We start from the raw sequence: 17,716 nt of genomic DNA on the forward strand, positions 1-17,716 counted from the left end.
GGGCCACCAAAAAGTTGGTAAAAGGGGAAAAAATAGAATGAGAGTAAACTAGTCAGAAATATAAAAAGATTGTAAAAGTTTTAATAAGTATATAAAAAGTAAATGTTGATCCCTTAAAAATTATCATGGGGAATGAGGAACTGGCAGAGGCATTGAACAAATATTTTGTCTGTCGTCACAGTAGAAGACACTAGTTCCAAACCAGAAATATACAACAACTTAGAGGCTAAAATGTGCTAGGAAATTAGGAAAATTAATATCAGCAGAGATAAAGTATTGGAGAAACTTAAAGGAGTGAAATCCACTGTACCTGATAACCTACAGCCCAAGGCTCAATACATTGAACTGCAGACATAACAGATGTGCTAGCTAAGATTTTCTAAAAATTCCTTGGACTCAGTAATTTTCCCAGTTGATTGAAAGCTGGTAAATGTTGCCCACTTTTCAAAATGGAGGGAGAGAGAAAGCAGTGAACTACAGGCCAGTTAGCCCAACGTCAGTTCCATAGGATCCTTACATTGCAGAAGGAGGCCATTCAGCTTATCGAGTCGGCATCGACTCTCCGAAAGAGTATTGGACGGGGAATCTAAAACATGGAGGCACAGTCTCAGGATAAGGGGACGATCATTTAGGACTGAGATGAGGAGAAATTTGTTCACACAAGGGTTGTAAATCTTTGAAATTCTCTACCCCAGAGGATTGTGGATCCTCCATTATTCAATACAGTTAAGACTGGGATTGACAGATTTTTTTTGTCTCTTGGAATTAAGGGATATAGAGTGGGCAGGAAAATGGAGTTGAAGCTCAAGATCAGCCATGATCGTATTGAATGACGGAGCAGGCTCAGTGGGCCATTTGGTCTACACCTCCTATTTCTTATGTTCTTGCTCTCTATACTTCAAGAGAATCTGGTATCTCTTATCGCGAACTGCTATGATTTACTGTGAACATCAGCAGGGTCTGCAGTAGTAGGGCTATCACAGCCCATTGGATCATTACCCCTGATCCACTGTTTTTGCATACTTGGCACTTCCAGCAGCAGATAGGAGTGGAAACCCTTGCTGAGTTACCTTTTCTCTGTTCACATTCCGTCACCTCACTAATTTCATGGCCCTATTTACTTTAATCGTTCATGTAATATGGGCATCGCTGGCAATTGCCCTTCCCTAATTGCACTTGAGAAGGTGTGTTGAGCCATCATCTTGAACCATTGCAGTCTGTGTGGTGAAGGTTCTCCAGTAGCTCTGCTAAGTGATGCTGTCAAAGCTCTTAAGTGAAGAGTTCCAAGATTTTAATCTCAATGACCTCTAGATCTGGTCTTGCCATGCACTTACTCATGGAATAAGCATTCTAAGCAATTGTGGTAAGCCTTGCATTCTCTTGACATAAGCAAAATTTGTTTGAGTACATTTCTTTAGAGTCCATTGAAAGATGGCTTGGAGAGATCAGTATAACTTCTGTGTATGCTTTTTTTTTGTTGCCAGATTTATCCAATTTTAAAAGTTTATTTTAAATAAAGAAACTGAACATGCAAACTATGAACAATATACCAGTTGGATAGTGAAGGTACCAATTAAAGATATAATCATTCAGAACCTTTACACAAAAGGTTAAATCAAATCCCATTGATTCTTTTTAAAAGAAAATTAAACAATTGCTTGAAAGAAAAAGATAAAGAGAATTGACAGTGAAAATCACCAGACTTGATCATTAGAATAATATGTTTGTGTATCTAAACATTTGTGTGCAATCTCAAATAGTCTTTAGATAAGTGTTATATTTCAGTGTACCATTATAGTCACCTGTCCCAGCTTTTTAAAAAAAAAACTATTCATGCATGGGATGTGGGCAGCGCTGGCTGGGCCAGCAATTATTGCTCATCCCTAATTAACTTTGAGAAGGTTTGTTTTCTGGATTGATAATGTGCTTTGTAGAGATAGCACAAGATATTTAAAGATCATTAAGTCTGTTTGGGTGAGTCAATTACATTAACATTTTGTGTGAGTAACAGCAGTTTGCGGTGATGGTTTGCTGTTGTGTTTATTTTAATAATGAGCTCAAGTCACAGATTGGACTGCAAATCAATTTTGAGCAAAACATTTCTGTAAAGGAAAGGTCGAACATTACTTGATAACTGATGTAACTACTGTAACTATGGTGCAACGTCATATGACTAAAGACCGATCTGGAGAAAAGGTGAAGTACAACCTTCCGTAGAGTATTGAGATATGTATAGATCCACAAATAAACAAATACATTTTTTATGAATAACAGTCTATGGTTATATTCTTCGGATAACCGGTAAACCCTAAAGAAACCCCATCTCGCCCCCAAAGACAAGACAAGTTCCTGTACCATTGATTCTGGCATAATTGGAAGTAATGAAGATCTCCATTAAACCCTTCACCGCAACCCATGATAAATGGGGGAGAGTTGTGGGTTCAAAATGGAATAAAGGCAATATGATCGCGAACTCGACATGCAGGTGCATGTTGCCGATTTATGAGTGTGGATTTCATCGTGTCCAATTATCCTGCCATGGAGAAGTGGAGCTCTTCATTGACATCATGACATTGGGATTCAACAATGCAATTGGAAGCTTGATCAAAATCCTTTTTACAGAAATCTCAGTCAAACTTTACTCATTTGTAAATATAATGACATAACAGTGTTGAAACTCATCATTATAAAGTATGCAATGTAAACAACAGTGAAAATGAAGTTTAGTTTTCCAGATTTTTCTCATTAAGCAGAAAACGATTTTCATGGAGACAGTTTCCCTTTAATGTTATTGACTTATGACAATATTAAGCAAATGGATGATTGGACATTACAGCAAGTAGCAAAGCTGAGCATGTTTTCTGATGGTTTTATGTTTTAATCCTTAGGCGCTTGGATGCAAACCACATCACATCTGTCCCCGAAGACAGCTTTGAGGGTCTGGTTCAACTGCGGCACCTTTGGCTCGATGATAACAGCCTAACTGAAGTTCCTATCCAACAGCTGAGCAAGCTACCTTCGCTTCAAGCCTTAACTCTGGCGTTGAACAAAATCACGCATATACCCAACTTTGCCTTTGCAAATCTCTCCAGCCTAGTTGTACTGTAAGTGGGTTTCTCAAGTATGGACATCTTTCTGAATGTTACATTTATGTAATCATAGGAGGAAGTGATTGTGATATAAATGTGCCAATTTTCAAATAGCAGATCATTGGGCTGGTGGAAGAGTTAGACATGAGTTTTAAGTGGTAAAGGAAGTGGAATCATGAGATTATATATAATGATTCATAACTTGTTTTAATCCAGTCGCTGTTGAAAGAGTTCTACGTTTTTTTTGCAGAGTCACAATAATAATCCAGTTTGTTGGATAAAACTGGATGTGAAGTACCATGTTTACATTTTGAGAATAAACCAACAGCTGAGAAGTAGTTAAGGATTGTAACACAATCAGTGTTTTGGGTGACATCATAAACCATGCTCACAACTTTCCAATAATTCACTAAAATTATATAAGTCTTTACCTTGCATTATGGCTTTGTATTTAGTCCATTCCCCCTTCTCTCCCCCCCCCCCCCTGATTTTTCTTCTTTTGTACAATGCATTTTCTTTTGGATCATTTCAAGTAGAGTTCAAGCTCATTGCCCCATGGAGCAGCAGAATGTGAGTGTGGTGTACTTGCACTTCCTAGTGTAGTAAGCTCCTGACCTTGGAGTTTTTTTGTTCAAACGCGCACCTGAAATTTCTCCTTTAACCTTCCACTGGTTTCCCTGAAGCTGTATTTGTTTACATCAAAGAGTTTTAATAGCTTTTAGGTACTGCCATGTGGCATGGCATAGCATGTAAGCTAGGGAACAAATATGTGCATTGCCAAGTGACTAGAAGTTTAGAAGCTATTTTTGTTTCCCTTTAAAGCCGTTTTCTGTGCGTGTAAATTCCCAGCTGAAGGGACTTGGAATGCGGGGCTCCACTCGGACTCTGCTGATGCTGTTCTGAAGCAAGACATTTCTGATGACTAGCTTGGAATGGCGCAATTGTTCTGGATGGAGATCCTCATTTCAAATACTCTCAACTGAGAAATGCTGCATAGTGCAGTAGCCCTTAAAACAGGAACAAGCATAGCTTGGTTACTTGGCACTGCACATACTTGTTCCCCACTGTGCGTTCTTGTGCCACATGGCAGTAACTAAAAGCTGTTAAAAACTCTTTGATGCAAATGCAGAATTTTGCCTTCAGGGAACTGGTGGAAATTATTTTTGAATCAAATTAAACACCTAAGTGAGTAAAAGTCAAGCTCTTTATGGATGGAGTAAATCCCCAAAAGTTGCACATTTCTGACTCTCCGATCCATTTAATTTTTTAAAAAAGACTAAAATCTATAGATAGTGGAAAAGACTCGCTTGTGGTATTCCGATGAGGTGAATGAAAGTAGACTTTGGAGCAAATGAAAAGTAGAAAGGGTTCACAAATAGTTGTTTAGTATTGCAGAACTTGAGTAATGCTGAAAAAAGACATTTTTGTTAAAGCTTTTCATCTTGCACTCACCCGGACAATCACAAGAATACCAATGTCAGAGAAACAGCAACATTTACTGTATGAGAAGAGAAGAGGTTGCTGATTGATTCGCAAGTGGACTCTGATTGCCATGGAGAATGCACCAGCTGATGGTGACTGGCAAGTTAACTGTCCAGCATTGTTTGAAATAGAAGATGAACAAAGTACCGATTGAACCCAATCAGACACTGTCCAACATTAGATTTGAATTCACAATTGGACAACATTTGCTGAGTAATCCTCAGTATGCTAAAAGTTATGCTGACAACCAATTTAAGATTGTAAGTCGGGCTTACAATGTGGTGCATTTGTGTATTTTGGAAGCAACATACAAAATATACAGACACAGAATGTGTGCACACATTGTACCTATTTCAGTGAATCCAAATACACGATAACCATTAGTTCATTACACAGGGCAGTGCTTTAAACATTCAGAGTCAAGGTGCCAAGTTTAAATTTCAAACAATGCTCAGCAGTTAACTGTCAGTCAACATCAACTGGTGCATTCTCCATGGCAAAGCCCCTACGAATCTGAGTCCACTTTGAGCGCTCTCTTCTCGTACAGTGTAAAGTTGTCGTTTTCCATGACATTGGTATCCTTGCAATTGTCCTGATGAGTGAAAGATGAAAAGCTTCAACAAAATAGAAAAGGTTAACTTAGAACACGAGCTTTAATCGTGACTAATTATGAGTATACACTGGTGAAAGGAAAGTTCCCAGGTTTATGACTGGGAAGCACTTCACCTGGAGTGATCGATGTATGGCATGCTCTTCCAGATATACTAGTGGAGGGGAACTTCGGTAATCACTGTAACTGGAGTTTGATACTGTGATGGGGAAGCTGGCTTTTGTTTTGAAAGGAAGAGCAAAATGGGGTAGGCAGCCTATCTCAGCTGCACTTAGCTTTGAAGCAGTGTAGACCATAAGACCATAAGACATAGGAGCGGAAGTAAGGCCATTCGGCCCATCGAGTCCACTCCACCATTCAATCATGGTTGATTTCAACTCCATTTACCCGCTCTCTCCCCATAGCCCTTAATTCCTCGAGAAATCAAGAATTTATCAATTTCTGTCTTGAAGACGCTCAACGTCTCGGCCTCCACAGCCCTCTGTGGCAATGAATTCCACAGACCCACCACTCTCTGGCTGAAGAAATTTCTCCTCATCTCTGTTCTAAAGTGACTCCCTTTTATTCTAAGGCTGTGCCCCCGCGTCCTAGTCTCCCCTGTTAATGGAAACAACTTCCCTACGTCCATCCTATCTAAGCCGTTCATTATCTTGTAAGTTTCTATCAGATCTCCCCTCAACCTCCTAAACTCCAATGAATATAATCCCACGATCCTCAGACGTTCATCGTATGTCAGGCCTACCATTCCTGGGATCATCCGTGTGAATCTCCGCTGGACCCGCTCCAGTGCCAGTATGTCCTTCCTGAGGTGTGGGGCCCAAAATTGCTCACAGTACTCCAAATGGGGCCTAACCAGTGCTTTATAAAGCCTCAGAAGTACATCCCTGCTTTTGTATTCCAAGCCTCTTGAGATAAATGACAACATTACATTTGCTTTCTTAATTACGGACTCAACCTGCAAGTTTACCTTTAGAGAATCCTGGACTAGGACTCCCAAGTCCCTTTGCACTTTAGCATTATGAATTTTGTCACCGTTTAGAAAATAGTCCATGCCTCTATTCTTTTTTCCAAAGTGTACAACCTCGCACTTGCCCACATTGAATTTCATCAGCCACTTCTTGGACCACTCTCCTAAACTGTCTAAATCTTTCTGCAGCCTCCCCACCTCCTCAATACTACCTGCCCCTCCACCTATCTTTGTATCATCGGCAAACTTGGCCAGAATGCTCCCAGTCCCGTCATCTAGATCGTTAATATATAAAGAGAACAGCTGTGGCCCCAACACTGAACCCTGCGGGACACCACTTGTCACCGGTTGCCATTCTGAGAAATAACCTTTTATCCCAACTCTCTGCCTTCTGTCTGACAGCCAATCGTCAATCCATGTTAGTACCTTGCCTCGAATACCATGGGCCCTTATTTTACTCAGCAGTCTCCCGTGAGGCACCTTGTCAAAGGCCTTTTGGAAGTCAAGATAGATAACATCCATTGGCTCTCCTTGGTCTAACCTATTTGTTATCTCTTCAAAGAACTCTAACAGGAACTGTACAGGCCGGTCTTCTGTCTTTTTAACCTTGCATGCTTGAACTTTGATATTGGAATATGTAAGCATATGTTCTGTTGTGTGGCTTTACATCACGTGAGTGGAAGAGTATTTTTTAAACAAGTTTGATCCTAGATTAGCCTTTAATCGGATGAATGTTTGCAAAATACCTCGCTGGGTTTTTTATAGTTCTGTACATATGTACAACCTGCTGTGCTAAGCATTGACATGGTTTAGTTGCTCCATTACACAACTAGCTGTTGGAGACGATATACCCTGGTTCAGGTGGGTGTTAAAAATCCCATGGACCTGTTCAAAGAGCAGTGTTCTCCTGCTGGCCCTGGCCAGCACGTTTCGAACACCACAAAATAAAAACAGCAACTGATCGTATATCCTTTCACTGTTTATGAAATCTAACCTTTTTTTCAAAATGGCTGCAGCTTTTGCCTACATCACAAACCATTGTACATCAGAGTAACTATTGTACACATGGACACTTGGAGAAATTTTTGGGATGTGATAAAGCATTTTGTAAGATGTTGTTAATGCATAAAGAACAGCTGGAGTGCGCAAATACTTTTTGCTTTTTGATACTGACCTTTCCGCTCTGTTCCTTATTCACTTTTCTCTAGGCACCTTCATAATAATAAAATTGACACAATAGATATCCATTGCTTTGATGGGCTTGACAATCTGGAGACACTGTAAGTACTTATTTTTTTATCTTTTGAACTTCTGACTTAGCAATGAAGCGTAAATCTTAATCATATTTCATTAACATCATTTGAGAGCAGGGAGAGATCAACCATGATCTGATTGAATGGCGGAGTAGACTCAAGGGGCTGAATTTGCCGACTTCTGCTCATAATGCTTCAGTTCCTATAACTGAGAATCAAGCTGCAGATGAGTTGCCTGTACAATTCAACTCTATTTACTGAACGTTTGCTGAAACCACTTCTGTTTTGCTTAGCGACTTCTGGTAGTGTTGGTTTTTAATGATTTTTAGATTTTATAGCTTGTCGGAATGGGGCAGAATCCACTCCCTGTGCAATTATGGCAACACTTCATAACATTCTACAACTCCAGCAGAGATTTACTTTCACTTCCGTTCACATTTTAAATATATTTATTCTTTGAACTCAATTTTCTGGAAGCTGATTTGCATGCTGATCTTTAGCATTGGTATTTTGTTCATGCTTTCAATGATGCTTAACTCTGGTTTTCTGTTTTAGACTTTTTGTAAAATATTTGAAAGTTCCAATCTATTAGCTGCACTTGTATCCAATTTTAATTATGCACAATATTTGTGGATTGACTGTGATTGCAACAGAATTGTCTGTACACAGTAAACTTATTGTAATTGTTCCATGATGCATGAATCATTATCAGCAATTGAATTGAACTCTGATGCTAAGTTCACCTGGGTGAAAATTTGTGTGTTTTTTAAAGTTTTTACTAGTCATTGTTCACAAAATGTGTAACGATAGGAATTGCTAGCTGATTTTATTTTAGCTTTTTGTGTGTTCAATCATCAGGGACTTGAACTACAATAACCTGATGGAATTTCCTGAAGCCATCAAGTCCCTTCGGAATCTGAAAGAGCTGTGAGTTAAAAATCCTGAATTTATATTAGTGCTTGAAGCTATTCATCGGTCTGCTTGCCAGTCATTTCAGACCTTGGGAAATTACTTGATGAGTTGATAAGTTGAGCACAGTTTCTGATTACTGTACTTACTATGAAACTTCAATTAAGAGACATCTTCCTATCTTACTCAGGCGACCTCGAGGGAAACTGTGCTAAATGATGCTAAAGCTGAGCGAACTGTGCTGCACAAATGACAGTTCGTTTAGTTTCAGTCTTTTATTATTGCCCAAAGGTTTCCCTGACAAGCCTTGGATCTTAATGCTACTGCTGGTTGATTTCTTTAAGGTTGGTAGGGTGGGAGAGAGAGAGCTCATGATACGTACTCAATTTATATGCACGTTCTTGTATAAAAACGCAAGGTGTCTTAAATGTTCCTTGTCTCACCACGTGAATAGATCAACCTTCTTGATTGTCAGCCAAGGCTCATTGGTAGCACTTTTACCTCTGTGTCAAAAAGTTGCAGGTTCAAGTCTGATTCCAGAGACTTGAGCGAGTACTGCACTGTCCATACAAGAACATGTACAGCAGGAAGAGAGAAGATTATATGGAACAGAGAACAAATAACCATTGAGTAAAATACATGGAGAAGTGTGCCTTAGGATAGACTTTGTGTCCAATTAGCAATTCCAGCACATTGTGCCCAAATTTATACCTGTTTTATAATGTGGTTCATCTCCCCCAGTTCCCACTCAAGCCCATGTGCATATCACTGAATATAAAATCTGACATGAACCAGGGCAAGTGGGCAGCATTTTAAAACTGAATTTTTTAAAAATGCTTTAATATTCCTTGATATATTTAACAATGGTAACTTGTTAATACAGCTGAAAATGGGGAGGCAATGTCCCAGTGGTATTATTGCTAGACTATCAATCTCAGAAACCCAGCTAATGTTCTGGGGACCCGGGTTCGAAACCCGCCATGGCAGGTGGTGGAATTTGAATTCAATAAAAAGTATCTGAAATTAAGAATCTACTGATGACCATGAAACCATTGTTGATTGTCGGAAAAACCCATCTGGTTCACTGATGTCCTTCAGGGAAGGAAATTTGCCATCCTTACCTGGTCTGGCTTATATGTGACTCCAGAGCCACAGCAATGTGGTTGACTCTCAACTGTCCTCTGGCAACTAGGGATGGGCAATAAATACTGGCCAGCCAGAGACACCCATGTCCCACAAATGAATAAAAAAAGGGTTTATCACAAAAAAAATTCTAAATCAGTGTCAATCCACCATCTGTGAGTAACCTAATTATTAAATAGATAAAAATGACTTTTAAAACTCCCTCATATCTATGTCTGTAGTAGACTGTTTGATAAGATAATTTACCATGATCTGTTATCGCTGTATCGTGCAACTAACAGGATGGTAGAATCGAAGCCAGGTGAACCTTGGTCCTGTCAGCGAACTATTTCTATGTTCTGGTGTATTTCAGAACTATCCTTAAACCTTCATATAGTTTATCTGAAAGACTGTGACCAAAAACATCAAACTAAAATGTTGAGTTGAAAACAGATTAAATTACCGAGTTAAACAAAATTGTCAGTTTTATGGTTCATTTTACCTGTTAAACATAAGCTAGAAAAATCTGGTGGTCCAAATTTTGAAATGTAATCAGCTAGAAATTGGAGACTGTCAAATATTTGGCATAGTGTGTTGTTTTGACTTTAATGAGCTTAAAACTGATCTGTGTTTTGCTTCTTGGTGCAGTGGTTTCCACAGTAACAACATTGCAGTAATTCCAGATAAAGCTTTCAGTGGGAATCCATTGCTTAGAACAATGTAAGTAGAACTCTGCCCTGTGAGCCACTTCCATTGTTGTTTTTGCTTCATGCTCATCTCCCGATAAGTTAACCAACCAGTTTCTTATATTTCAGCCACTTGTACGATAACCCAATCTCATCTGTTGGGATTTCTGCTTTTCAAAATCTGTCGGAACTCCAGTCTCTGTAAGTATGCATTTTTGGATTGGCACAAAATGATGAGTATATAAATGTCAAATATGGACATGACTTATGAAGTGTTAGTATTTTGATGGTGACTTGCATGGGGAGGAGCTTTTTAAAGGGAAGAGAGGGGCGTTGCATCTTGGACAAGGAATTCCAGAGAGAACTTGGACAACTGAAGGATTGTGACCGATGCAGCAAAGGAATGGACAATTTGGGGTGAAATATAAAGTTACAGAAGATCCTAAGGTAGGTTAGGTGAAGGCTATCGTACATATTTTATGTTTTGGGATCAGATATCGCATTAGTCGAGACTACAATACTTAATAGTTGAAGCAGCACAGCTCAGACCAACCTTGGCTTCACCAGACATCCATGTAGTTGGGAGTTGTTGTGTGGCAATAAATAGTGGGCTTCTTGGATGATTTTTCCTGCATTCTCTCCAAATCTCTTGAGTTCTCAGGCCACTTGTGGTGTTATTAGCATCTTTACTAAGACCTGCTATCTTAGCACAGTCAAAAGATTGGGCATGAGACATTTCTGGTCAACTGCTCGCTCTGTAAAGCCACTGTGCTAAAAGTGAAGCTCAGCTATTATAAAGGATTGTTGATGGTCGACTTTATGGCATATCTTCATGCTGTTTTGACTCCATTCATTTTAAGTTAAAAACTGACTAACAAAGCAAAGCCATCTACTCCAAAATGTTTAAAAATATGACTAGACTTTGGAAAAGTTAAATATTTGAGGATAGTTACAATCTATATGTTCTAACGTCAGAATTTACATAAGTTTTGTATTTGCCAAATTCAAATATTCTGTGGAAAATTGTAAGATGCATAAAACATTTACTTTAATAATTAACAAAATGCTAATGTGAGACCTTATTTATCTTGAATTTTTCATTAAACCAACTGACCAGTTCGGTATAATGCATTGAAGCTGCATTAGAAATAACAATTATTGTGCTGCCACCAGGATCATAAGTTCATCTTGCTAATAAGTAAAAAATAGTGCTATTGCTAATGTGATTGACATCCTGTCCTTAGAATATTTCTAGAACAGAAAAAGCAATGATACATCTGCACAATTTGTTCATTAGGCTACAGATACAAAATTGCATCCAGTTTTAGCTGTCATATTTTATCAGGAACATTGAAGCCATGCAGAGGTTTCAGAAGAAATTTATTAAAATGATCCAAAGGGTAGAAGGCTCTAGAAGAAGAAAGGCTAGTGAAACTGGGGCTCTGTTAAAATATTTGTACTGTGTATGTGGCCGATTCTTGTCAAATAACCACTGTACATGACATGGGCAACATACCTGTTTACTGTATAAGAAAAGAAATTGGATGCTTGTAATAATCCCAGGACATTACATAACTGTTGTCTGCTGCCTTTTATCTAGCATTTTATTAAACCATCCCCCTCTCAAGGTCAAAAGTAGAGATATTTGTTGATAATTGCAATGTTTAGTTACATCCCCAACTGCTCTCATGATTAAATCAGTCAGCATTCCCATGCAGCAAGACTGGGACAACTTTTAGGCTCAAGTTGATAAGTGCCAAGTAACATTCATGCCACAGAAGTGCCAGCAATGACAGTGGCCAAATAAGAAAGTAACTTCCTCCAATGTCCAGCTCACATTACCATTGTCAAATTCCCCACTGTCAACATTGAGAGTCACAATTGACCAGAAACTTGAATGGGACTGTCACATACTGGAGCCACAATAGCAAGTCAGAGACCAGTTATTCTGTGATGAATAACTCCTCTTGTGACTCCCCAGAGCCTATTCAGCACCTACAGAGCATAAGTCAGGATTGTGATTGAACACTCTTCACTTGCCTACACCTCCACCCTGCTTTCTTCTTTTAAGACATCCCTTAAAACCCATCTCAAAGCTTTTGGTGACCTGGTTTAATACCTCCTTTTTGGCTTGGTTTTATAATATGCTTTAGAATGTTTTATTACTTTAGAAATGTTATTTAGATTTAAGTCATTCTTGTATAGGAAATTGCAGAAGTCAGACTAAGTGTATAAGTCTTTGATAGCCTCATGCATATGAGACCAGATGACCATCTTTTGTACTGCAAAATTCTATTATATAAAACCTTTTAGTGTGAAGACTTTAGAGCATCATTGAAAATTTAGATATTTTCACTTCCTCTTCTAAATATAATCAAAAAACTTAAGTTTACGATAAACCTAACCAACTTATAGCTGCTAGCTTATCGTAATCCTAGAACTGCTAGCAAGTACAGGGAACTGCTGGTTTAGATTTATTTAATTTGTTCAGTTTACACACCGATGCAGAAAAGGCTAATGTTACTCTGATGCTTCCTTTTACATCAACTTTGGAAATAATTTTTGAAAAATATTTACTTTGAATTTTTAATAGTTTGATATAGAATATTTATTCAACAGATTGAATGGTGGATTCAAAATTGTGACCAAGTTGATCATCAGTGCTTGTCACTCCTGAGTCCCCACACTCTGACCTGTGGCATTAATGAGGGAGCCAGTTAATTTAACAATGATGCTCCAATTATGAAAAAGGAACTCGGGGCTATAGTACCAATATTTCTGTTCTCTGCTCTGCTTTTACCAATTTAACGAGGCATATTAACATTTATTATGGTATATTTCTATGATTTAGCACCTTGACAGGCACCAGGATCAGCAGAATCCCACCTGACTTGTGTCAACAACTGAAGATGCTTAGATTTTTGTAAGTTTGGGCTTCTATCATTGCTTCAATCTAAGTTATCGAAGTATAAAGTGAAACGAGTTTGAAATGTTTATTTTTATTTTTATACTAATTACAAAACTGTAAACCTCTAAGTGTTATGCGTGTTTGTGACAAAAGATAAGGAGGGCTTTGATTGCTTTGAGCTAGTTGTAGCACTGAAAGCCAAGATGGTGTAGTAATTGCTGTGGTCACATCGATGAGTGTTGAGGTTTTAGTCACGCCCTTTGTCAAGAAGGAGCTGAGACATTTGGCACTTTGAGACATGGAGTACTGTAAATGATGTGGAATGTGATACTGTGTAGAACAGAATTGAAGGCAGCTAAGTCACCAACCAGAACTGAAGTGTCTTTCATAACCCCAGTTTGGTAAAGATCTGTCAAATAGATAAACCATTCTATTTGGTTTATCTATTAACCAGGTAATAGATTAGCAACCTTTCTGTTCAATAACTTAGTAAACCATTTAAGATTTTATTATTTGATGTTTTGCGTTTGAACTGGAAGGAACTTGCACAAACCTTTTGGAAATTATGTTCTTACAGCAAGGGTAGCTGGAATATTTATGAATTGAAACAAAAGCCAACCAGTGCAAATGCTGGAAATCTATCAAAAAACAGAAGAGGGGGGAAATACTGAGCAGGTCAGTCAGTGTCTGTAGAGCGGGGGGAGGTCAGTTTGAAATGTTAACACTCTCGCCTCTCCATAGATACTGCCTAAGCTCATAGAAACCCTACAGTGCAGAAGGAGGCCATTCAGCCCATCGGGTCTGCACCGACAACAATCCCACCTAGGCCTTATCCCAGTAATCCCATTAATTTACCCCACTAATCCCTCTAACCTACGCATCCCGGGACACTAAGGGGCAATTTAGCACGGCCAATGCACCTAACCCGCACATCTTTGGACTGTGGGAGGAAACCGGAGCACCCGGAGGAAACCCACGGGGAGAACGAGCAGACTCCGCACAGACAGTGACCCAAGCCAGGAATCGAACCTGGGTCCCTGGCGCTGTGAGGCAGCAGTTCTAATCACTGTGACACAGTGCCACCCCTAAGCTGTTGAGCATTTCCCGCACAGTTCTTGCATGTGTGAATTGAAAACTTGTTCCCAGTTTCCTTGAACTATTAACAAATGTTAGAACTTTGCAGTTTATTTCCAAATTGTTTTTGACTTTCAATAATTGGGGAGGAATATATGTATTTTTTTCAAATATATTTGACTACCTCATGTGTTATTCTCCATAGGGACCTATCGTACAATCAGATAGAGGAGCTACCAAGTTTCCAGGGTTGTTCAGCATTAGAAGAAATGTAAGTTTGCATTTTTAAAATTCAAAATTAAAGTTATTTTTCTCTATTAATCTGACAATCCCAAATTTTCTTTTTTCAAACCCATGATTAAAGTGGCTAAAACATTGTAAGTGTAAGGAGTGCAGAGGGGGAAAAAAATAAAAATACCGCATAGATGTGAGAGGGGCAAGGTTGTATTTATTACACATTCTCAATTTCCCTGAGGGAATTGATAGTCAGTAAAGAGATGCTGCACAGGCAGTGTCATCAACTGAAATAATGTATGTGTCCAAAATCTTGTAACTTAAATACAGCATGCATATTTAAATTTGTAATATATTTTGTTAAGTCGCTTTTAGGATTGCAGTTTAGCAATTCTTCTTTTAGCCAAAGCAGATCACATACAAGATAAACCACAAGTGGAAAAATTAATATTTACGCAACAGTTTAAAATAAATAATGACTGTGCATTCTGCACCCTCTCCTTTTCTTATGTATGAATGGTATGCTTTGTATAGCACACAAGAAACAATACTTTTCACATATATACTAATACATGTGACAATAATAAATCAAATCAGGGCAAAGTTGGAAGAGTGTATGAATTACTAAAAGCATTTGTGTTTTTAATTGTATATTATTCTATCACAGAATTTGATATTCAATATTGCAATGATCTGCAAAAAGCTTTTTCTGGAATAAAATGAACATTATTCCAATGCTGCAATATCAAAGCGTGAGCAGGCAGGAAATGTTGCAAGCTGTTTTATCACACTCTGATTGTATGTCTTTCACAAAATGAACTCTCTATCGATGTTGCTGATTATAACTAATTAAGCCCTTTAATTCAGTGGGAAATGCTTCATACTTAGTTCTAGATTATTTTAGCTAGCAAATCATAGCTCACAGATTAGAGATTAGGCTCCTGAGGCTGGAATGCAAATAGGAATCTCTAGAGTGCTAGAAGATCAGCAGCTGAATTGTCAGAGGTGAACACTGCTGAATTAGGTAGCTCAGACCTCTGTTCCCGGTTGCTGGTAACAAATTGGAAATAAGGGCCAAAAGGGATAAGACCGTCAGCCAGAACAGGAAAACCATCGACAATAATGGGCACTGCCACAGCTATCTTCCTATTGAATACATGGAACATTGGTGTAACAGTGAGAGGGGATACTGGTTCAGAAAATCTAAATGTAGCATCAGCCTTGGTGGAGCTAAGAATCAATAAGGGGCAAAAACATTTGTGGGAGTTGTCTAGGTCTCTAAACAATAGTGGTAAGATAGGGCATGGCATTAAACCGAAAATAGCAATGCAAGTACCAAGGATGCTACAGTAATCATGGATGACTCTAATCTACATTTAGACTAGGCAAACCAATACTGTGATGGATAAATTCAGTCGCAACATTTAAAATTTACCGCAAGGACAATCAAAGGACACTTAATCATATATTCTTTTACCTTTTGTATTAGACTCTAACTCCCGTTTGTGTCTCAGGGCCCTGATGATTACATGAGGGATTAATGCTTGATGTCACATTTTTATTCTTTTTCTCAATTTAGTAGTTAATAAATTTGCTCTTCCGTTGACTCAACAAAGCCTTGTTTGGCTCCTATTGTTCACAGCTTTGCTAGTTAAATACATTCTGATTTGGAAAAGGCTTTTTGTCATTAAAAAAAAATTAAAACCTTTGTGGTTACCAGCCGAGGAGGTGGAATAGAAGTGAGCCAGTTTACCCCTTCTCACCTGGTCATAACAAGTGATTAGGAAGGCATTTATTGAATTTAATAGGAAGTTTTGCTACAGTTGTGCAGGGCGTTGGTAAGACAACATCTGGAGTACTGTGTACAGTTTTGGACTCCGTTCTTAAGAAAAGGATATAATTGCATTAGGAGAAGTTCAGAGAAGATTCACTCGACTAATCCCTGCAATGAAGGGGTTGTCTTATGAAGAAAGATTAGACAGATTGGGCCTATATCCATTGGAGTTCAGAAGCATGAGAGGTGATCTTATTAAAACATGGAAGATCTTGAGGGGACTTGACAGGGTGGATGCTGAGAGATTGTTTCCCCCTGTGAAGAGACTAGAAACAGGGTACACAATTTTAAAATTTGCGGTCTCCCGTTTAAGACATAAATGAGAATGATTTTTCTCTGAGGATAATTAGTCTGTGGAATTCTTTTCCCCAAAGAACAAAGGGTGCTGGGCCATTAGATGTTAAATGCTGAGTGAGGTAGATTCTTGATTGGCAAGGAAGTCTTAGGATGTGGGAATAGAGAGGCAAGTAGAGCTGAGGCTATAATCAGATCAACCATGATCTTCTCAAATGACAGAGCAGGCTCGAGGGGCCGAATGGCTTGCTCCTTCTCATTTGTATATTTGTAAATGGTGTCCTTTCCAAAGATGCTCAGATCCCATGAAAGAATTAAGAAAAAAATGATAGATTGCTCTGTGTTCAGATCCTCCTCCGGGTGGAAAAGACACTCTTACAAATTGCAGGCTTTCTCTACCAGAACCCCCGGGCTTGAAGTTGGATCTAGGATTTGTGTTATAATGCCAGCCTGTCTAGAAACTGAAGAGCTGACCCATTTAGGGTGAATTCAGCCTCTATCTTGGTCCTCAGTGTTCCAGGCCACGCTCAGGTGCCTGATATGAGTACGCGGGTTCCTGGTCGTAGTATATCAGGACACTCCCTTATCCTGCCATATACAATTATGTATTTTTGCCACAAGGTTTTGGTAACAGTTGGGAGTGATGCGACATCTTTCTCGAGGAGAATATAGTCCGGGGTTTTCCCGAAAAAAATGAGCGGCAAAACAGGAGATTTTCCCGTTTTTTGGGTACTTAGTGGGATGAATCTCCGGCACACTATGGGCCCGATTTTACCATTGCGGGCGCGAAAACGTGGTAAAGTCGGGTGTGAGACCATTAGCGCAATCTGTGCCCGCGTCTGCGCAGATTGCCACTTGACCGAAACCCGGGAATGGCGGTGATCCGCTTCATGCCCAAAACGGGCGCAATGGCGATTTAAATGCATTTAAATTGAATTAATGAACTGTCCACCCAACTTTATCAGCATTTCCCCCTTTACCACCGCGTTTGCCAATCTGGAACCGCGCTGTAATGGACCTGCTAAATAAAAGTCTGAATTGGGCACTCCAGCTGCTAAAGAGGCGCGTTCAGTGCTTCCAACGGCTCTCTGACTCAGATCGGTGGTGGAGGGAGGCGGGCCAGATAATTCTCTGGTTGTGGGGGGAGGGGAGTGAGGCCAGATCGTTGTCTGATTGAGGGGGCGGGGGGAGGGGAGAGAGGTGGGTCAGATGTATCTCTGGTGGGGGGGGAGGCCCGATCGCTCACTGGTGGGG

At 39.3% G+C, this 17,716-nt stretch overlaps 1 protein-coding gene across 1 annotated transcript in view; it reads left to right on the forward strand.

The window, feature by feature from the left end:
- The window catches only part of lgr4 (leucine-rich repeat containing G protein-coupled receptor 4), a 132,410-nt gene that overhangs the window by 99,627 nt on the left and 15,067 nt on the right, over window positions 1–17,716 (forward strand). Inside the window, exons 5-11 of the mRNA XM_078221025.1 lie at window positions 2,889–3,104; window positions 7,357–7,428; window positions 8,260–8,328; window positions 10,081–10,152; window positions 10,248–10,319; window positions 12,970–13,041; window positions 14,306–14,371. Of these exons, the coding sequence (XP_078077151.1) occupies window positions 2,889–3,104; window positions 7,357–7,428; window positions 8,260–8,328; window positions 10,081–10,152; window positions 10,248–10,319; window positions 12,970–13,041; window positions 14,306–14,371 (639 nt within the window). The remainder of the gene's footprint in view (window positions 1–2,888; window positions 3,105–7,356; window positions 7,429–8,259; window positions 8,329–10,080; window positions 10,153–10,247; window positions 10,320–12,969; window positions 13,042–14,305; window positions 14,372–17,716) is intronic.

This window comes from Mustelus asterias, chromosome 9 (assembly GCF_964213995.1).
Source record: "Mustelus asterias chromosome 9, sMusAst1.hap1.1, whole genome shotgun sequence".
In the NCBI taxonomy this organism is placed as follows: domain Eukaryota; kingdom Metazoa; phylum Chordata; class Chondrichthyes; order Carcharhiniformes; family Triakidae; genus Mustelus; species Mustelus asterias.